The sequence below is a fragment of the Ovis aries genome, chromosome 8, assembly GCF_016772045.2.
Source record: "Ovis aries strain OAR_USU_Benz2616 breed Rambouillet chromosome 8, ARS-UI_Ramb_v3.0, whole genome shotgun sequence".
Classification (NCBI taxonomy): domain Eukaryota; kingdom Metazoa; phylum Chordata; class Mammalia; order Artiodactyla; family Bovidae; genus Ovis; species Ovis aries.
This window is the reverse complement of record NC_056061.1, coordinates 28564492-28582155: the sequence shown is the minus strand read 5'-3', so window position 1 is coordinate 28582155 and position 17664 is coordinate 28564492. Positions and strand designations below refer to the sequence as shown.

At 40.1% G+C, this 17664-nt stretch overlaps 1 protein-coding gene across 4 annotated transcripts in view; it reads left to right on the top strand.

The window, feature by feature from the left end:
• Positions 1–17664, top strand: part of ARMC2 (armadillo repeat containing 2) — a 216837-nt gene that overhangs the window by 40016 nt on the left and 159157 nt on the right. For all 4 annotated transcript variants that reach the window (XM_027972389.3, XM_004011223.6, XM_012182651.4 and 1 more), the window contains 4 exons: positions 1291–1389; positions 7100–7275; positions 11857–11959; positions 13228–13451. In XM_027972389.3, coding sequence (XP_027828190.1) covers positions 1291–1389; positions 7100–7275; positions 11857–11959; positions 13228–13451 — 602 coding nt within the window. The remainder of the gene's footprint in view (positions 1–1290; positions 1390–7099; positions 7276–11856; positions 11960–13227; positions 13452–17664) is intronic.

Genomic DNA, 17664 nt, shown 5'->3' with positions numbered 1-17664 from the left:
CCCGACCCAGGGATCGAACCCGCATCGCTCATGTCTCCTACATTGGCAGACAGGTTCTTTACCACTAGAGCCACCTGGAAAGCCTGAGGGCCTCAGGGCGAGGCCGTCAGAGGAGGAAGGCTGTGGATTTTGTCTCTAGCTCTGCTTCTGAGTGTCTGGCCCGGCAGCCCCCACCCCCCACCCCCGGCTAGACAGTCTTTGTTTTAGACCTTGAGATCTTGCCTGTGTGAAATGTAATCATGATTTGCAGTTTCTAATACGATTTACATTTCTGCCTGAAGTTATCTTTTAGTTTGCCAATTTGCTTCAGGGCAGAATAGCCCCCAAAGAGGTCAAGTGCAATGCAGTGGAGCTCTGTGACTTTGGCCAGGTTACTTAATAACCCTGAGCCCCTCTCTCTTCATCTGGAAAATAGTGACAATGTGGGGACCTCCTGAGAGTGTTGTGACAAAAATGCAGACCTGTTGGATCTAAAGTACACCATCTGTGGGAGTTCTAACTTGTCCACAGCTGCCTCCTCAGGCTGCCTCTCTCTCGGTGATCTGGTGATAACACACAGCCTGATACACTTCAGACAGGGATGACCTCTTTATTGTTGTTTTTTTTTTTTTAACCAGGGAAGTGAAACCATGCTGACTGAGTGCTTCTAGATGCTAGGCACTGGGCTCAGAGCTTTGCTTACATCGGGTCTTTGAATTCTCATAACCCTGAAGGCAAATATTTTAATCTCGGTTTTGCTGATGAGGCTCAGAAAGGATAAGAAACCAGACCCCCATCACCCAGTGCATCAGTAACGGAGCTGGGATTTGAACTGAGGTCTGTCAGCACCCAGAGCTCAGGCTTCCTGTTGCCCCACACAAAACCACTGGTGTGAGAAGCCCTGGCCCCACAATACTGTGAACATTCTATTTTCTGTAGGAGAGAAAGTCCCTGCAGGCCTCCCTCAGAAAATTTTCCATTAAAACATTTTCAAAATCCTTGTTCTTTACATATCTGTAGTTTTCTCTTTATTTTATGTTATAGAGGGATGTTTAAAAAGAAAAAACAAACAAGCAGAAACAAGCCAGAACTCCAGAGTGCCTCGGAGTTTAAAGTTATGATTTCTTTACATGATCTTTACTGAGTTTAATTTGACTAGAAGACGTGTAATCAGTTGGGTTGAGGGGGCAAAGTGTAATGTAATTCCAGAGTTCATTAATTTTAGGGATGGGTAACGAACTCTCATCGGCAGTGTTCTAGTTGTAACCCCCTTTTCACGGCTCTTTCTCTTGTTCTGTTTTTCTGTTGCAGGCTCAAAAGCTGACTTGCAAGAAAAGGATACAGAAATAGAAGTAGATGAAGTATTTTGGAATACAAGGATTGTACCCATTTTGCATGACTTAGAAAAAGGTAAAAAAAAAAAAAAAGTCGCTTTAGATCGAAAATATCTCCAGTTATTTATATGTTCCCCATTGCCCTGATATTTTCAGTGTACTCTGTCATTTCTGTGAACTTGTTCAGAAACAAGTGAAATCATCTATTTACCTAGTAATGTATGTATTCAGTATTACATTTTAAAATTATACTTTAAATACCGCAAGAGAACCTACTTCTAAAAGTCCCTTTAGAATATAAATTACCACTGCTTCTGCCCAAGGAAATGCCAGTTTGAACTCTCTGGAGTGGTAGTTCATGAATGACAGTGCAAAACTAAAATAAATTTCAGTCCTCTGAAACGTTGGCCAAGTCTCACAGATCGACATCCTTGGCAGGTATGCCCATGGTTTTCTAGATCCAAGTGTATACAGTTGGCCCTCCATAGCTTCAGGCTGCACATCCACGGATTCAACCAGCCATAAATGGAATTTTATTCTGTGTTGGTTTGAATTCGCAGATGTAGAACCTGCGGATGTGGACGGCCAACCATACAGTACCATTTTATACACAGGGCTTGTGCATCCGTGGATTTCGGTATACTCAGGGGTCCTAGAACCAATACCCTGTGGCTCCTGAGGGAAGGCTGTATATCCAGTTTTCCAAAGGTTGAACATGGTTGTTGGGGATGCCACCCAGAGAGAGCAGTGGGCTTGGATGTGCCCCGCCCTTGAGCTCTGGAACGCCCCGGCAGTGAAGGCCTGCAACCCATGGGCCTCTGCCAAGGTGACCTGTGGAAAGCTTGGCGGGGAAACACCCCTGCTCCTGCTTTCTACCCCTTTGCTGCTCTTCAGGGATTCCACTTCTGAAGTTGAAATGGGCTCCTCTGGAGCTGCAGTCCTGGCCCACAGCACGCATGAGGCCCTCACTAGCAACTGTGGAACCAGTGTCCCTTGGATGAGCAAACCAGCATGGTAGCCACAGGAAGAAACCCTAGGAGAAGCAGGGTAAATGAGTCCTGGCCACCAGCCCACCAGGAAAGCTGTGCAAAAGACCTACTTCCTTGAAGGTTTGAATGGCCTCACCCATCCTGGGCTCTCTGGGGGTGCTTGGTGGTAAAGAAGAAAGCACAGCAGGGCAGGTGACTAGCAGCACAGAGGCCTGTCTTGGAGAAAGTCTTCCGCTGGAAGGATTTTAAGAGGGCTCTGTCACCACAAAGAAGATTGAGGAGTTTGGCATTCGAAATGTAGATGAATCTCCCTTCTCAGGGGATGATTAAACCCTGAAGAATGGTATCTCTTTCACAGACAAATTGAAAAACAGCAAACAGTGGCAGTTTTGCCACAGGGTATTGGTTCTAGGACCCCTGAGAACACCAAAATCCGTGGATACGCAAGTCCTGTGTATAAAATGGTATTGTCAGAGAAGGCAATGGCACCCCACTCTAGTATTCTTGCCTGGAAAATCCCATGGACAGAGGAGCCTGATAGGCTGCAGTCCATGAGGTCACTAAGAGTTGGACATGACTGAGTGACTTCACTTTCACTTTTCACTTTCATGCATTGGAGAAGGAAATGGCAACCCACTCCAGTGTTCTTGCCTGGAGAATCCCAGGGACGGAGGAGCCTGGTAGGAGGCCGTCTATGGGGTCGCACAGAGTTGGACACGACTGAAACGATTTAGCAGCAGCAGCTGGCCCTCCACGGGTTCTACATCTGCAAATTCAAACCAACACAGGTTACTTGACCTTTTGAGATTCCTTTTTGTTTCTCTCTCCTTTTTTTCCTTTTTTTTTTTTTTGTGACATAATTTCAGACTTACAGAAAAGTTGCAAGAATAATGCAAAGAAATCCAGTATACTCTTCCCCCAGATTCCAAAAATACTAACATTTTACCATATTCGCCTTATAATTCTTTCTCCCCCTTCCTCCCTCTCTCCCTCTTGCTCTCTTTTTCTCTATACACCCCCTACTCAACACACACACATTTTTCCCATTTTTCGAACCATTTGAGAACAAGTTGCGATTATGACAGCCCGTATTCCTAAGTACCCTGGCAAGTAGTTTTAGAAGTAAGAGCATTCTATTATGTATCTGGAAATCACCATACAACACTATGCAAACCCAATTTAGATTTTGCCAGCTATCCTAATGATTTTGTTCGTAGGAAAGGAAAATCCTGAGTATAGTCACTTGTCACGTCCCTTTCATGATCTTGATGCACTTGGGCACAGGCCAGTTATTGCATAGACTGCCTCCACACACTGAGTTTGTCTGGTACTCTCTCACCATTTGATGGCGGTTAGGCACTTGGGCAGGCGTGTAGCCTGAGTGGTGCTGTGTCCTTCCTGGGTATATCATTATCAGGAGGCACGGGATGCTGAGTTGGTCCATTACTGGTGATGTGGACTTTGATCACTTGGGGAAGGTGGTGTCTGCATGATTTTTCAATGTAAATTTACTATTTTCCCCTTTGTAATTAATAGTTCTCTTATGGGGAAAAGTTACTGCAGAGTCTACCTTGCTTTCTATTACTCATCAAACTTTCACCCACTAGCTTTAGTCCCTTGAGGATCTTGATTGCTTTTAGGTTCAAGCTGTCTTTTTGAGCCTACTTGGCAGATATAATAAACCAACCAGTAGAAAGAGGTATTTTGATTAGTAGTTTGGAATTTGACCCTGGTGCCTTCCTTTTTAATTTCTTTTAAGCTAAAACAGCTACTCTTGAGTAGAACCCAGCAGGCTGAAGAGTGTGTGGAGGGAAGTATTAGAAAAATACCTTGACGTCTACCCACTGCCACAGAGTAGCCTGCAGCCTGGAATTGGGGTTTGTGAAGAAACTACCAGTAACAGAAGAATGAAACAACAACACAAAAGTATTTTTCTTACAATAGAACTCAGTTTTTTTCCTTTTATTTAAAGTTAGTCTCAGTCATTTCCCATCAATTCATTTTATTTAAGCGCTTAACTGAAAGGCATGGAAGGTTACTTAGCTATTGAGGTTTAAAATTTTTTCTTAGATGTTATTGTTGAAAAGAGCTAAAAATGGCCTGAGTCATTTCCTTCTGCAGGCGCACACTTCCTCTATGCGGGCTTTCAAGAGCACATTATGGTATTTATTTAAGATTGGTTTCCTACTTTCAAATTTTGTGACGAAATCTATCAGAGATAATATTTTGCAGCTGGACGTCTTATACCTTGGATCCTCGCATTTCCCCTCATGTGTGTGCTGCTTTTCTTCCATGTATGACTTTTGGTATGGCTACCACTTTCAAAAATTGTTTTCCTCAGAATTCTAATTATAAAATGAAGCGCTCCCCTGCTTCCTAACTAAAGTCTACTATTTTTTTATATTATCTTCTTTGCTAATACTTGGGGCTTCCCTGATAGCTCCGTTGGCAAAGAATCCGCCTGCAATCCCGGGGACCCTGGTACGATTCCTGGGTCGGGAAGATCCCCTGGAGAAGGGATAGGCTATCCACTCCAGTATTCTTGGGCTTCCCTTGTGGTTCAGCTCGTAAAGAATCTGCCTGCAATGTGGGAGACCTGGGTTGGATTCCTGGGTTGGGAAGATCCCCTGCAGAAGAGAAAGACTACCCCACTCCAGTACTCTGGCCTGGAAAATTCCATGGCCTTACGGTATAGTCCATGGGGTCACAAAGAGTTGGGCATGACCGAGCAACTTTCATTTAACTAAAGTTGCTAATACTCACCTCCAAATAATGGTGGACATGGTGACATTTTGAAATTTTGTTCCACTTGCGCCTTCTTTTCTCAGATAATGAGCATTATTCTCGTAGGAAGATATTGATCATTGTTTTCATCAATAGGCATATTATTAATAGAAAGTGAATCTGCATTAAACTGTGTTACAGGCTGTCAATACAGTATTCTCCCTGTACTGTGCACCGTCGGTGCAGAGATGCCTAAGGCACGGTTCCTACTCAGCGTATCTCTGGGCACTGGGCATGTAACACAGCATGCATTTGTTGTTGTTGTTCAGTTGCTAAGTCATATCTGACTTTTTGTGACCCCATGAACGATATAGCACATCAGGCTTCCCTATCCTTCACTATCTCCCAGAGTTTGCTCATATTCATATCCATTGAATTGGTGATTCTATCTAACCATCTCATCCTCTGCTGCCCTCTTATCCTTTTGCCTTCAATCTTTCCCAGCCTCAGAATCATTTCCAGTGAGTCAGCTCTTTGAATCAGGTGGCCAAAGTATTGGAATTTCAGCTTCAGCATCAGTCCTTCCAATGAATATCCAGGGTTGATTTCCTTTAGGATTGACTGATGTGATCTTGTAGTCTAAGGGACTCTCAAGAGTCTTCTCCAGTACCACAATTCAAAAGCATCAATTCTTTGGTGTTCAGCCTTCTTTAGGGTCCAACTCTCACATCCATAAATGACTGCTGGAAAAACCAAACTTTGACTGTATGGACCTTTGTCAACAAAATGATATCTCTGCTTTTTAATATGCTGTCTAAGTTTGTCATAGCTTTTCTTCCAAGGAGCAAGCATCTTTTAACTTCATGGCTATGATCACCATCTGCAGTGATTTGGGAGCCCAAGAAAATAAAATTTGTCACTGTTTCCACTTTTCCCCCATCTATTTTACATGAAGTGATGGGACCAGGTGCCATGATCTTAATTTTTTGAATGTTGAGTTTTCAGCCAGCTTTTTCACTCTCCTGTTTCACCTTCACCAAGATGCTCTTTAGGTCCTCTTCACCTTCTGCCATTAGAGTGGTATCATTTGCATATCTGAGGTTGATATTTCTCCCAGCAATCTTGATTCCAGCTTGTGATTCATCCAGTCTGGCATTTCACATGATTACTCTGCATGTAAGTTAAATAAGCAGGGTGATAAATACAGCCTTGATGTACTCCTTTCCCAATTTTGAACCTGTCAGTTTTTCCATGTCCAGTTCTAACTGTTGCTTCTTGACCCACCTACAGGTTTCTCAGGAGACAGGTAAGGTGGTCTGATATTCCCATCTCTTTAATAATTTTCCACGCAGTCAAAGGCTTTAGTGTAGTCAGTGAAGCAGAAGTAGAATTCCCTTGCTTTCTCTGTGATCCAACAAATGTTGGCAATTTGATCTCTGGTTCTTCTGTCTTTTCTAAACCCATCTTGTACATCTGGAAGTTCTCGGTTCACATACTGCTGAAGCCTAGCTTGAAGGATTTTGAGCATAACCTTACTAGCATGCAAAATGAACAGCATACGTATATGTGTGAAAAATAGTATTTGTTGAATGTGGCATTGTATACCTTTTCTGGAGGAGCCAGAACATAAACAGGGCCTTGAAGGACCAAAATCAGTAGGGATGAAGGTAAGGGAAACATTCTGGGCCCTTGGAACTGTGTGACAGAGGGGTGAAGGTGGAGATGCAAAGCAGAAGCTTCCAGGGCCCTGAGCAGAGCCCTGGTGGGTAGCGGGCAGCAGGAATAAAGGAGAGCCAGTGAAACTGGGAGTTCCCCTCCTCAATACACTCCCCGAAAGACTGTGTGTTCTAGATAAGCTAACTGATTAGTAAAGAAGTCAACATGGTAGGAAATGGAGCAACAAAACAGAAAAAAAAAAATCAGATAGATGGAAATGAAAAGAGGAAGCAAACAACATAGTTCAGGAATTGGAAGATGTTCAGGGAGGTAATTATGGGTTTTTGCATACCCTGTCTGTGTTTGACATACTCGAAAACTTGACCTCAGTGTGCTTTATTCTCTTTGCCCCAACAGAAGAAAACATTGAAATGGTCTGTGCTGCTTGCACACAACTTCATCATGCTTTAGAGGAAGGAAACATGCTTGGAAATAAATTTAAGAGAAGAAGTGTTCTCCTGAAGACCCTATATAAACTAGTTGATGTTGGCTCCGACTTGCTGAGCCTTAAACTTGCAAAAATTATTCTAGCAGTAAGTTTTTCTTTTCTCTGGTCTCGTAGACTGTAGCACGTACAAGTTCTGTTAAATGCTTTGTTTGTAAAACATTACAAAGAAGATTAGAAATGCAATGTGTTCATTTAGAATCTTGAAAACAGAATTGAGGTGGTGAACTAACATCCCAGAATCTGATCAGAAAGTACCAAGGAAATAAGGCTGAGTACAGAGAAAATGTTCAAACAAATAATCGCTCACATGTGGATTGTGGCAATTTTTTTTTTACTCTTAAAAATAGGCAAACACATTCAAAACAGAAACTCAAGTAACTTGACTGAAGATCAGTATCAGAGAGTGCAGACTGTGGTTTCTGCCCTATGGTTTCTGTTGGGTGCTTGGTGCTTCTGTCACATGGTTTAATAAATAACTTCAGATAACTTGGGCTGTGGACATAGTGGCCAGGTGCTTTATGAGGCCGCATGAAACAGAGAACCAGCTGCTCTGTGGTCACGGAAAGGTGGTCATAGAAAGCTTCTGTGAGGTGTTAGAGAAAAGGCCGGACACCAAATAAAACTGTCTCAAGCAAAATGATATCATTGTTTGAGTGCAGCCCTTTGTGGTCACAGCCATAAACAGTTGGAACCAAAAGATAAGACACAATTATTATAGAATGTTCTAAGAGAGCCGCTAAAACAAATGAATGAAGCTTTATTTACCTGGTTTCAGAAAAATAAAAGCTATTATGTTAAAACCCATAATTCATATAATTTAAAATCTTAGAGTACACAGTGAAGGTGAGCATTGGTACTTAGTGATGGCTTAGTGAGGGTGCCCACTGTTCCTTATTTCGAAGTCTTTCATAAAGTCCTTACATAGTCTCTGCAGTTTTGGAGGGGGTGCATTCTTATTTAGCTGCCACCCTAAACTGTTCACCATCTTTGTAAAAACGGTGATATTATATGTGATGCAGAAAGCAACATTTCTTTGAAATAGTGATTTTAGTAGTAGGTTAATCCCCTCTCATTGGTGATAATTGATCAGTCAGCTTTAGTGTAAAAGAAAAGGCACAGGGAGGGTGTACAGTCAGAAGTAATAAGTAGAGATGAAAAGGTGACTGCATGCCGGCCCAGTTTCTTCTCTGGCCCTTGATTTGGGGCCCCTCCTGGCCCGGGAGAGCCCCAGTGTGAGACTGGAAGGCTCTCTTGGTATAGCTGACCTGGGCAGGACCCAAGCAACCAGCTGCCCAGGGACTGCCTTGGTCTCACAAGGATCTGAGACATTGTGCTCTGTAGCAAGCCAAAAATAAATAGAGAAAGGAAAATGCCATGAATTTGTTAATACTCTGCAGAGAAAATATCATCTTGGTTATTAAAGGTGCCATTCAAATTAATTATATACATGGCACAATTTAACTACTTTAGGGCAAAAGGATAAGTGATCTGCCAGGCAGTGAACAGATTCTGAATGAAACATGTTTAGATAAAGCCCTTTCTGTGACACTGACTGCCTTGCTGAATCAGGGGCAAGACTCCTCCAGGCTACGGTCCAGAGTGCAGAGGTGGGTAGGCTGTCCCTTCTGCTTGACTGTGGAACCCCAAGGTCAGGAACAACCTTCAAGGCCAACAAGTCCAACTTCCCATCTGCCGCCAGAGTCTTCTATAATACTGCGGGCAAGGCATTGCTTCCCTTAGACCTTGGTGATGGGGTTCTATGTAAATTAAAAGACAGAAAAAGCTGTTGAAAGAAAAAAATTGACAAAAAAGCTGAAGATAAATAGTACTAAAATTTTGTAATAGCCTCTTCTTTCTGCTAATATTGACTTTATCTACCAGTTGACTATTATAATTCAAACATTTAAAGTTATTTGTAGTTTTAAAAAATCCAGTGAGTATACTGTTAGTTCAGGTTTCTTGCATTTTTGGTTAAGTGGGACAGACAGCCAGCCAGCCAGACAGCCACTTTCATTTTAACTTTTGTATCAGAAAAGCTTACAAAAATGTATCTGTCTATTTTATGACTTTTTTTTTTAAAGAGTACAGACATACATGCAATGTGTGAATGCAACTATATTCAGAAAAAGAAGACAATCTAGCGCCCTGTACAAGGGGGAAAACAGAAAAAGTCAGCAGTGATTATATATAGTGGCAGTGTTATGAGTGATTTTTAAACTTCCCTTTAATTTTCCAAATTTGCTTTAAATCAAGTAAACTACTATGTTTAACATAAAAGTAAACTGCCCCACTGCAGAAACCCACTTGGCACCAGGGATTCTTGACACTGGGAATAAAATGAATAAAATAACCCCTGCCCTCCAGGCCAACCATGTGGCAGCAGAGACAGAGAGTAAACACTTGAAGTGCCAACAGGGCTGATGGGCACTGTGAGAAGAAAATAAAGCAGAGTAAAGGGAATGGCCCGCTTTGGGAGGAAGTGCTGTTTTACACAGAGTAGTCTACATTCCTCACATACAATGTTTTACTGTCGTTTTGTGTCTCAAAGTCATAATTTTACAGTTACCAAACGAGAAGGTATAGTAAAATGCTTTGAATGTAAACTAACCTTGCAGCAGCAGCAACCTTACAGCAGGCCTGGAAATGTTGGTTTGTTGGGATTTTTTTTTTTTTAATGAAAACTCTGATACTAGGTGTTTTTGTTTATTTGTCCTCTGCCACTTTTTACTAAAAATGTAAGACTTGGGAGTGAGATTAGTTGTATTCATTCATTTATTCAACAAATTTGATTGAATACATAGCACAGGGTACCTTCCACACACACAGTAATAAACCATGGTTTTGACCTCAAAGGCTCATAAGGTAGTGGAAGATTGCCAGCAGATTAAAGTATAATTCCAGATATAAAGGGCAATATATTTCCCTTGATACAGATTTTTTTTCTCTCTAGTCACTTTTTTGTTTTCTGGGTTTTTAAACAATTTAAAAATACTAATCATTAAAAAAAAATGTTTTTTTAAAGTTTCCATTTCCTCTTTTCATCCTGAGAACAGAGGAAATTTCCATTCTGCCCGTGTGACAGTTAATGAGGCTTCCACAACAGAGCTTCTCAGATTTGAACGTGCACTCAATCCCCTGGCAAAGGTATAAAAGGCACATTCTGGTTCAGTAGGGCTTCTGGGACCTGAGATCATGCATTTCTAATACATACTCAGCTGATACTGAGATGAGATGACATGACCCGTCTGAGGAGCAGACTCTGGTTGTAAAATGAAACAAGTAAACCTAATCTGCAGGGTTAGCTATGAGATGTCATGAAAAGGGCCAGAGCAGGGGGACAGGCAGATAATGGATAATGCTTCATGGACAGTACTCGCCTCTCCCTTCCTCTCCAGCTCAGGGCCAACCACACTTACCGTGGTATTTCCTACAGGGAACAGCTGGAGAAGGAAATGGCAACCCACTCCAGTATTGTTGCCTGGAGAATCCAATGAAAGAGGAGCCTGGTGGGCTACAGTCCATGGGGTCGCAAAGAGTTGGACACGACTTAGTGACTGAACAACAGGGAATAGCACAGTGCCTGGTAGACGACAAGAGCTCATTAGTATTTGTGAATCAAACACAGAATTACAAATTCCATTATCTTTGTCTTTTTAACTAAGTGAAGACTCATTAGTAACCAATGTTGAAGATAATTTTAAGGATACTTTTTAATGATAAAATAATGAACCACATGTCATCTTTTTCATACAGATATGTTTGTTTGGATGACCTCATTCCTACAAACATATTTTACATTCTTGCAACGAAGGCGCACAGTATTTCCATCTTACAGTAGATTATAGATGTCTTTTTATGCATAGTGTTCAATTATACTTTTGTGACTGTTTAACATGAATTGTATTGATGTTCCAGTTTATTAAACTGTTCCCAAATAGTGGACATTTAGGATTTTTAATTTTAATTTTTACTACTTTACGTAAGTATGCAGCTCATTTTGACCATTTGACTCAGTCCCCCTAGACTATTTTTTTAAGAGTGTACTTCCTTATTGCTTAATTTACTTGAATATTTTTCTGTGATTTAGAAGGTAATTTTAACCTTTGCATGTTACTTGTGATTATCTCAAAGCATTTCAGAAATAGGCTTAAATAATAAATACATATGTATTATCTAATCAGAAGTATTAGTTTTTCATTTTATTTTATACAAATGATAAATAGAATTTTACTTTCCCACTTTCTTTTCTCTCCTTCACCTCCACGATGTATTCTTTTCTAGGTTAGTTTAATCTGAAATTTTAGTATTCATCTTCCTTTATTTTGAAAAGTAGTTACTCCACTCAGCCCTTTCTTTTTCCTCAAATATTCTTTAAAAAGTAATAATTTCACATATAAGCACAAGGCTTTATGAAATAAGAAATAAATGCTTATCATTAAAATGTGCTTACTCTAAATATCATTTATATTGTATTTACTGTAAGTGGGTTACTTAGATACCATAGTTGGCAAATATGTGGCCAAAACTTTTGAAAGTTGATTTCTTTAGACCTTTTTATGTTTTAGACACACTCTTGCTGCACTTTCTAAATTAGATGTTCGTGTTGAAAAATTACAGCATGTCTTTATCTCCTTCTGCAATGGTAATGTGACTTCTTTCTCTGCAGCTTAAAGTGAGTGGAAAGAATCTTCTTAATGTTTGCAAACTTATATTTAAAATTAGCAGAAGTGAGAAGAATGATTCTCTGATTCGAAATGACAGCATTCTGGGTGAGTATTATTCAGTACTACCATTGAGCAAATGTTACACTTGAATATGAATGAAAAGTTTGGAGAGCAAAGTTATAATTAATGGTAGCTGGAATATTTTACATTCTTATCATATGCAGAAGTTAGGTAATGCCTGTTTTTTCTCTGTCCTTCTCTGTGTTTTCCATGTTTCACTTAATATATCCTTTGGAGCCTAGGAGGATACCCTGCTATTTTTTTAAATGCCTGTAGTAACAATATGTAACTTTACAAAGTGTTTCCTATTTAAAAATTTATTTCCTGGTCTTGGATCTACTAAAGAATGTTTTGATATGGTAGGGATAAGTAACTTGGAAGACATATATAACTGTTGTAGAAAATTGACATCAAAGTGTGTCGAATGTTTCAAATGTGTGGGTAGGTATTGTAATACATCCTAACTACCTAGCTAACAATATATAACTCTTTATATATCCTTAAATAATTAAGATGCTTAAATAGTTACCTAAACAGAAATCGTTTATGAATTAGTACTGTTGATCTAAGGCAACAACATGGAAAATACTCTAAGTCCTTTGTTAAGGATAAATGATCTTTTTTTTAAATCCCAGCAGACAGGAACAAAGCCAGTACTGAAAAGAAATGTATAATGCTGAATCAGCTTGTTGAGAATAATAGATTAAAAATAAAGATTCTGACAGATAATCACACTGATTAAGAAAAATTAATGTGAGATAGGCATAATTAACCTTATCAGAGCTGCCTGGATTATCCTAAAAGCTACTACTTGTATGTTATTTGGATAGATGTTCTTAAGTTGTCTTAGGGAAGGGTGGATGTTTTATTTGAAGCATCCTTTTCTATGGTTGAGATATTTTTTAAAGTTCCTATCTTGATTAACTTCCTATTCATACAGCAGCCAGTATATTCTTAAAGGTTTGTTGAAATTTAACTCTTAGATTACTTTAATTATTAGTTATTCTGTAATAAACTGTAACCAAAAATAAAGGTTAGCCAATATTAATAAGAGGCTAGAAATGGCATTCAGTTAAAAGAACACTTTCTTATTTACGTATTAATAATCCCATCTTTTGCTGTCATTAATACTACAGAGATTTGTCTCATAAGCTTTCCTTTTTATGCCTTATGAGTAACTCTTAACAAACATTTGAACGTGGATCCTGGCTAACATTTTACAAATCGTATTTGATGTTCACATACAAGTGCTTTAATCTCTCTCTTTCCAGCGGTTCTACTCATACATTTGTAATAATTCATCTTTTTGACAGAATCATTATTGGAGGTCCTGAGAAGTGAAGACCTGCAAGCTAACACCGAAGCTTTCCTGTACTGCATGGGGACCATCAAATTCATTTCTGGAAATCCAGAATTTCTTCATGAAATGATCGGCAAAGGTGCTGTTGAGATATTGATGAATCTGATAAAGCAAGTAAATGAGAACACCAAGAAATCTGGGACATGTTTGCCTAATTCAGGCCACTTGTTAGTCCAAGTAAGTATTTTACTGGAAAGGTTTAGACTTGTAAAATTAATTTTCATGTTATCTAATATCACTTACATGCCAGGTGGGTGTAACAGGTGGCCTGTTACCCGCAGCCAGGTGGGAGTGCTTGGCCTCGGGGATCAGGGCGGCAGTCCCAGCCCCACCTCCGCCCTGTGTGTGCCTGTTTCCTCTGGAAAGGCTATTCTGTGGCTTTTTACATGCAGTTGTCTCCGGCATGTGCACAACTATTGCTGCTACCCTGCAGAGAGAGCAGGCCTGAAGGATGAATACTTAGCACCTCTTCAACTGCATGTTATAATCAGAACTTTCACAGGCAGAGTTTGAACTTTTAGAGTTTCTTTTTTATAATTTTATTTATTTGTTGTTATTTTTGACTGCTCGGTCTTGGTTGCTGCGCGGGCTTTTCTCTCGTTGTGGTGTGTGGGGGCTACTCTTCATTGCAGAGGTCTCTCATGTTGCAGAACACGTGCTCTAGGGCAGGAGGGCTCAATAGTTGTGGTTCCAGGGCTCTAGAGCACAGGCTCTGTAGTTGCAGTGCACACACAGGCCTAGGTGCTCTGTGGCGTGTGGGATCCTCCCGAATCAGGAATTGAACCAATGTCTCCTACATTAGCGGGTGGATTCTTTACCGCTGAGCCGCCAGGGGAGCCCCTAACTCTTGAGAGTTTTGAAGCCAGGTCTAGGCTGGAGATTGCTCACTGGTAGCTCCTGTCATGCATCTTTTATCTGCAATAAAGATCAGAAGTTAATGACACTGAGTGGACAGCTGTTGAGGGGATACGTAGATGAAACATAGGCCAGAGACTACAGGAATGATGGTAGCAAAGCCAGATCCATTTAGAATGACCAGGGCAGGAAGAAAAAAATGTGTATGTGTTACAGTTTTATTACTTCTGTAGCAGATTAAATCTCATAGTCGAATTACTTTCATTGGAGCTGCTTCAGATCTCCATTCTTTAGATGAGACTGTACTCTTTAATAACATTTGAATATCAGTTAATAGTATCTTTGATGTAATAATTTATGAGGCTTGAAATGTCCTTGTCAATTAATAGGGATTGATCAAGGACTGAGTGCTTGAAGCCTTCAGGAAGGCATGTTAAAAGTTAGTTTTATCTCCTGCCTTTAAGATGTTATTAATTTTGGGCTTTGTGGTCTGTCTCCATTTTGAAAGACTGTGAAAACCTCCTTATGTTATGAATGATTAAATATTCTACTGGATGTGCCATCTTTTGGCTAGGAAGACTTAAATAAGAAACATTTTCATACTGACAGTGTTATTGCATTATTCAAACTTTCCCTCAATGAAAATAGTTATTTTGGTTATATAACTATGTTTCTTGTTAAAATGCAAAAAGTAAGAGTGCAAAAATCACCCGAATTATTTTCACCCCAAACTAATGTACCTCCAACTCTTAGTAACCGCTCTTCCATGCATTTTACATGCATATGTATTATACATACTTACATATGTATAGTTTTTGCTTTTGATCATGAACTTCATTCTAACAGTTGCTTTTGCTTAATTTGCATCACCCTCTTTCCTCCTCGTTTCTCCTCCCAGTCCACACGACACAGCTGCTCAGCGCCTTTTAATACACCCATAGGTTTTCAAAAATGGAATATGCTATTCATGTCTCTTTTTTCATTTAACAATACATAGTAAAAACTCTGTAGACTTATTTTCTTTTTATTGGCAGCATAATATCCTGTGGTGAAAATATACCTCAAATTCTCAAGCATTCTTCTCTTGAGGTACTCTGCTTTTAATTTTTCCATAAAAGCTTCTAGAATTCTTGTTTGGTTTTAGGAAGCTCTTTCATAAGTATATAGTTGTCCCTCAGTAGCTGCAGAGGACTGAATCCAGGACCTGCTCCAGATACCAAAGTCTACAGGTGGTCAGGTTGCATACTTGGTCCTTGTATGCGTGGATACAGTGTACCATCTATGGTTGACTGACTCTGCAAATGTGAAATATACGAGGACAGCTGTATATATGTACATACATTTATATATAATTTATAAATTTAGAAATAAGTGTAGAAATGTATTTATATATAATCATTGTTGCTCAGTCACTAAATTGTATCTGACTCTTTGTGACCCCATGGACTGCAGCACGCAGGCTTCCTGTATCTCCCAGAGTCTTCTCACGTTCATGTCCATGGAGTCTGATGATGCTATCTATTTCCCAGAGTTTGCTCACTGCTCTTTAGTTCCTCTTCATTTTCTGCCATTAGAGTGGTATCATCTGTATATCTGAGGTTATTGATATTTCTCCCAGAAACCTTGATTCCAGCGTGTGAGTCATCCAGCCCAGCATTCTACAGGATGTATTCTGCATAGAAGTTAAATAAGCAAGATGACAATATACAGCCATGTTGTACTCCTTTCCCAACTTTGAACCAGTCTGTTGTTCTGTGTCTAGTTCTAAACATTGCTTCTTGACCTGTATACAGGCTTCTCAGGAGACAGGTAAGGTGGCTTGGTAGTCCTGTTTCTTTAAGAATTTGCTACAGTTTGTTGTGATCCACACAGTTAGTGGCTTTAGTATAGTCAATGAAACAAAAGTAGTTATTTTTCTGAAACTCCGTTGCTTTCTCCATGATCCAGTTAATGTTGGCAATTTGATTTCTGGTTCCTCTGCCTTTTCTAAACCCAGCTGGTACATCTAGAAGTTCTTGGTTCATATACTGCTGAAGCCTAACTTGAAGCATTTTGAGCACGACCTTGCTAGCATGTGGAAAGTGTGCAATCGTACAATAGTTTGAACATTCTTTGGCCTTGCCCTTCTTTGGGATTGGAATGAAAACTGACCTTTTCCAGTCCTGTGGCCACTGCTGAGTTTTCAGAATTTGTTGGCATATTGAGTGCAGCACTTGAAGAACATCATTTTTTTAGGATTTGAAATCACTGAACTAGAATTCTATCACCTCCACTAGTTTTATTCATAGTAATGCTTCTTAAGGCCCACTTGACTTCACACTTCAGGATGTCTGGCTTTAGGTGAGTGACCACTCCATTGTGGTTATCCAAGTCATCAATACCTTTCTTGTGTAGTTCTTCTCTATATTCTTGCCACCTCCTCTTAATCTCTTCTGCTTCTGTTAGGTCCTTACTGTTTCTGTCCTTTATCATGCCCATCTTTGCATGAAATGTTCCCTTGATATCTCCAATTTTCTTGAAGAGATCTCTAGTCTTTCCCATTCTATTGTTTTCCTCTATTTCTTTGCATTGTTCATTTAAGAAGGCCTTCTTTTCTCTCCTTGCTGTTCTTTAGAATTCTACATTCAGTTGGGTATATCTTTTTCTTTCTTCCTTGTCTTTCACTTCTCTTCTTTCCAAAGCTATTTGCAAGGCCTCCTCAGACAACCACTTTGCCTTCTTGCACTTCTTTCTCTTGGGGATGGTCTTTGTCACTGGCTTCTGTACAATGTTATGAACCTCCATTCATAGTTCTTCAAGCACCCTGTCTACCAGATCTAATCCCTTGAATCTATTCACCTCCATTGAATAAGGGATTTGATTTAGGTCATACCTGAATGGTTTAGTGGTTTCCCCTGCTTTCTTCAATTTAAGCCTGAATTTTGCAATAAGGAGTTCATGATCTGAGCCATAGTCAGCTTCAGATCTTGATTTTACTGACTGTATAGAGCTTCTCCATCTTTGGCTGCAAGAAATATAATCATTCTGATTTCAGTATTGACCATCTGGTGATGTTCATGTGTAGAGTCATCTCTTGTGTTGGTGGAAGAGGCTATTTGCTATGAACAGTGTGTTTTCTTGTCAAAACTCTGTTAGCCTTTGCCCTGCTTCATTTTTGTACTCCAAGGCCAAATTTGCCAATTACTCCAGGTATCTCTTGACTTTCTACTTTTGCATTCCAATCCCCTGTGATGAAAAGGACATCTTGTTTTTGGTATTCTAGAAAGTGTTGTAGGTCTTCATAGAACCAGTCAACTTCAGCCTCAGTGGTCGGGACCATAGGCTTGGATTACTGTCAGTTCAGTTCAGTCGCTCAGTCGAGTCCGATTCTTTGCAACCCCATGAATCGCAGCACGCCAGGCCTCCCTGTCCATCACCATCTCCCAGAGTTCACTCAGACTCACGTCCATCGAGTCAGTGATTCCATCCAGCCATCTCATCCTCTGTCATGCCCTTCTCCTCCTGCCCCCAATCCCTCCCAGCATCAGAGTCTTTT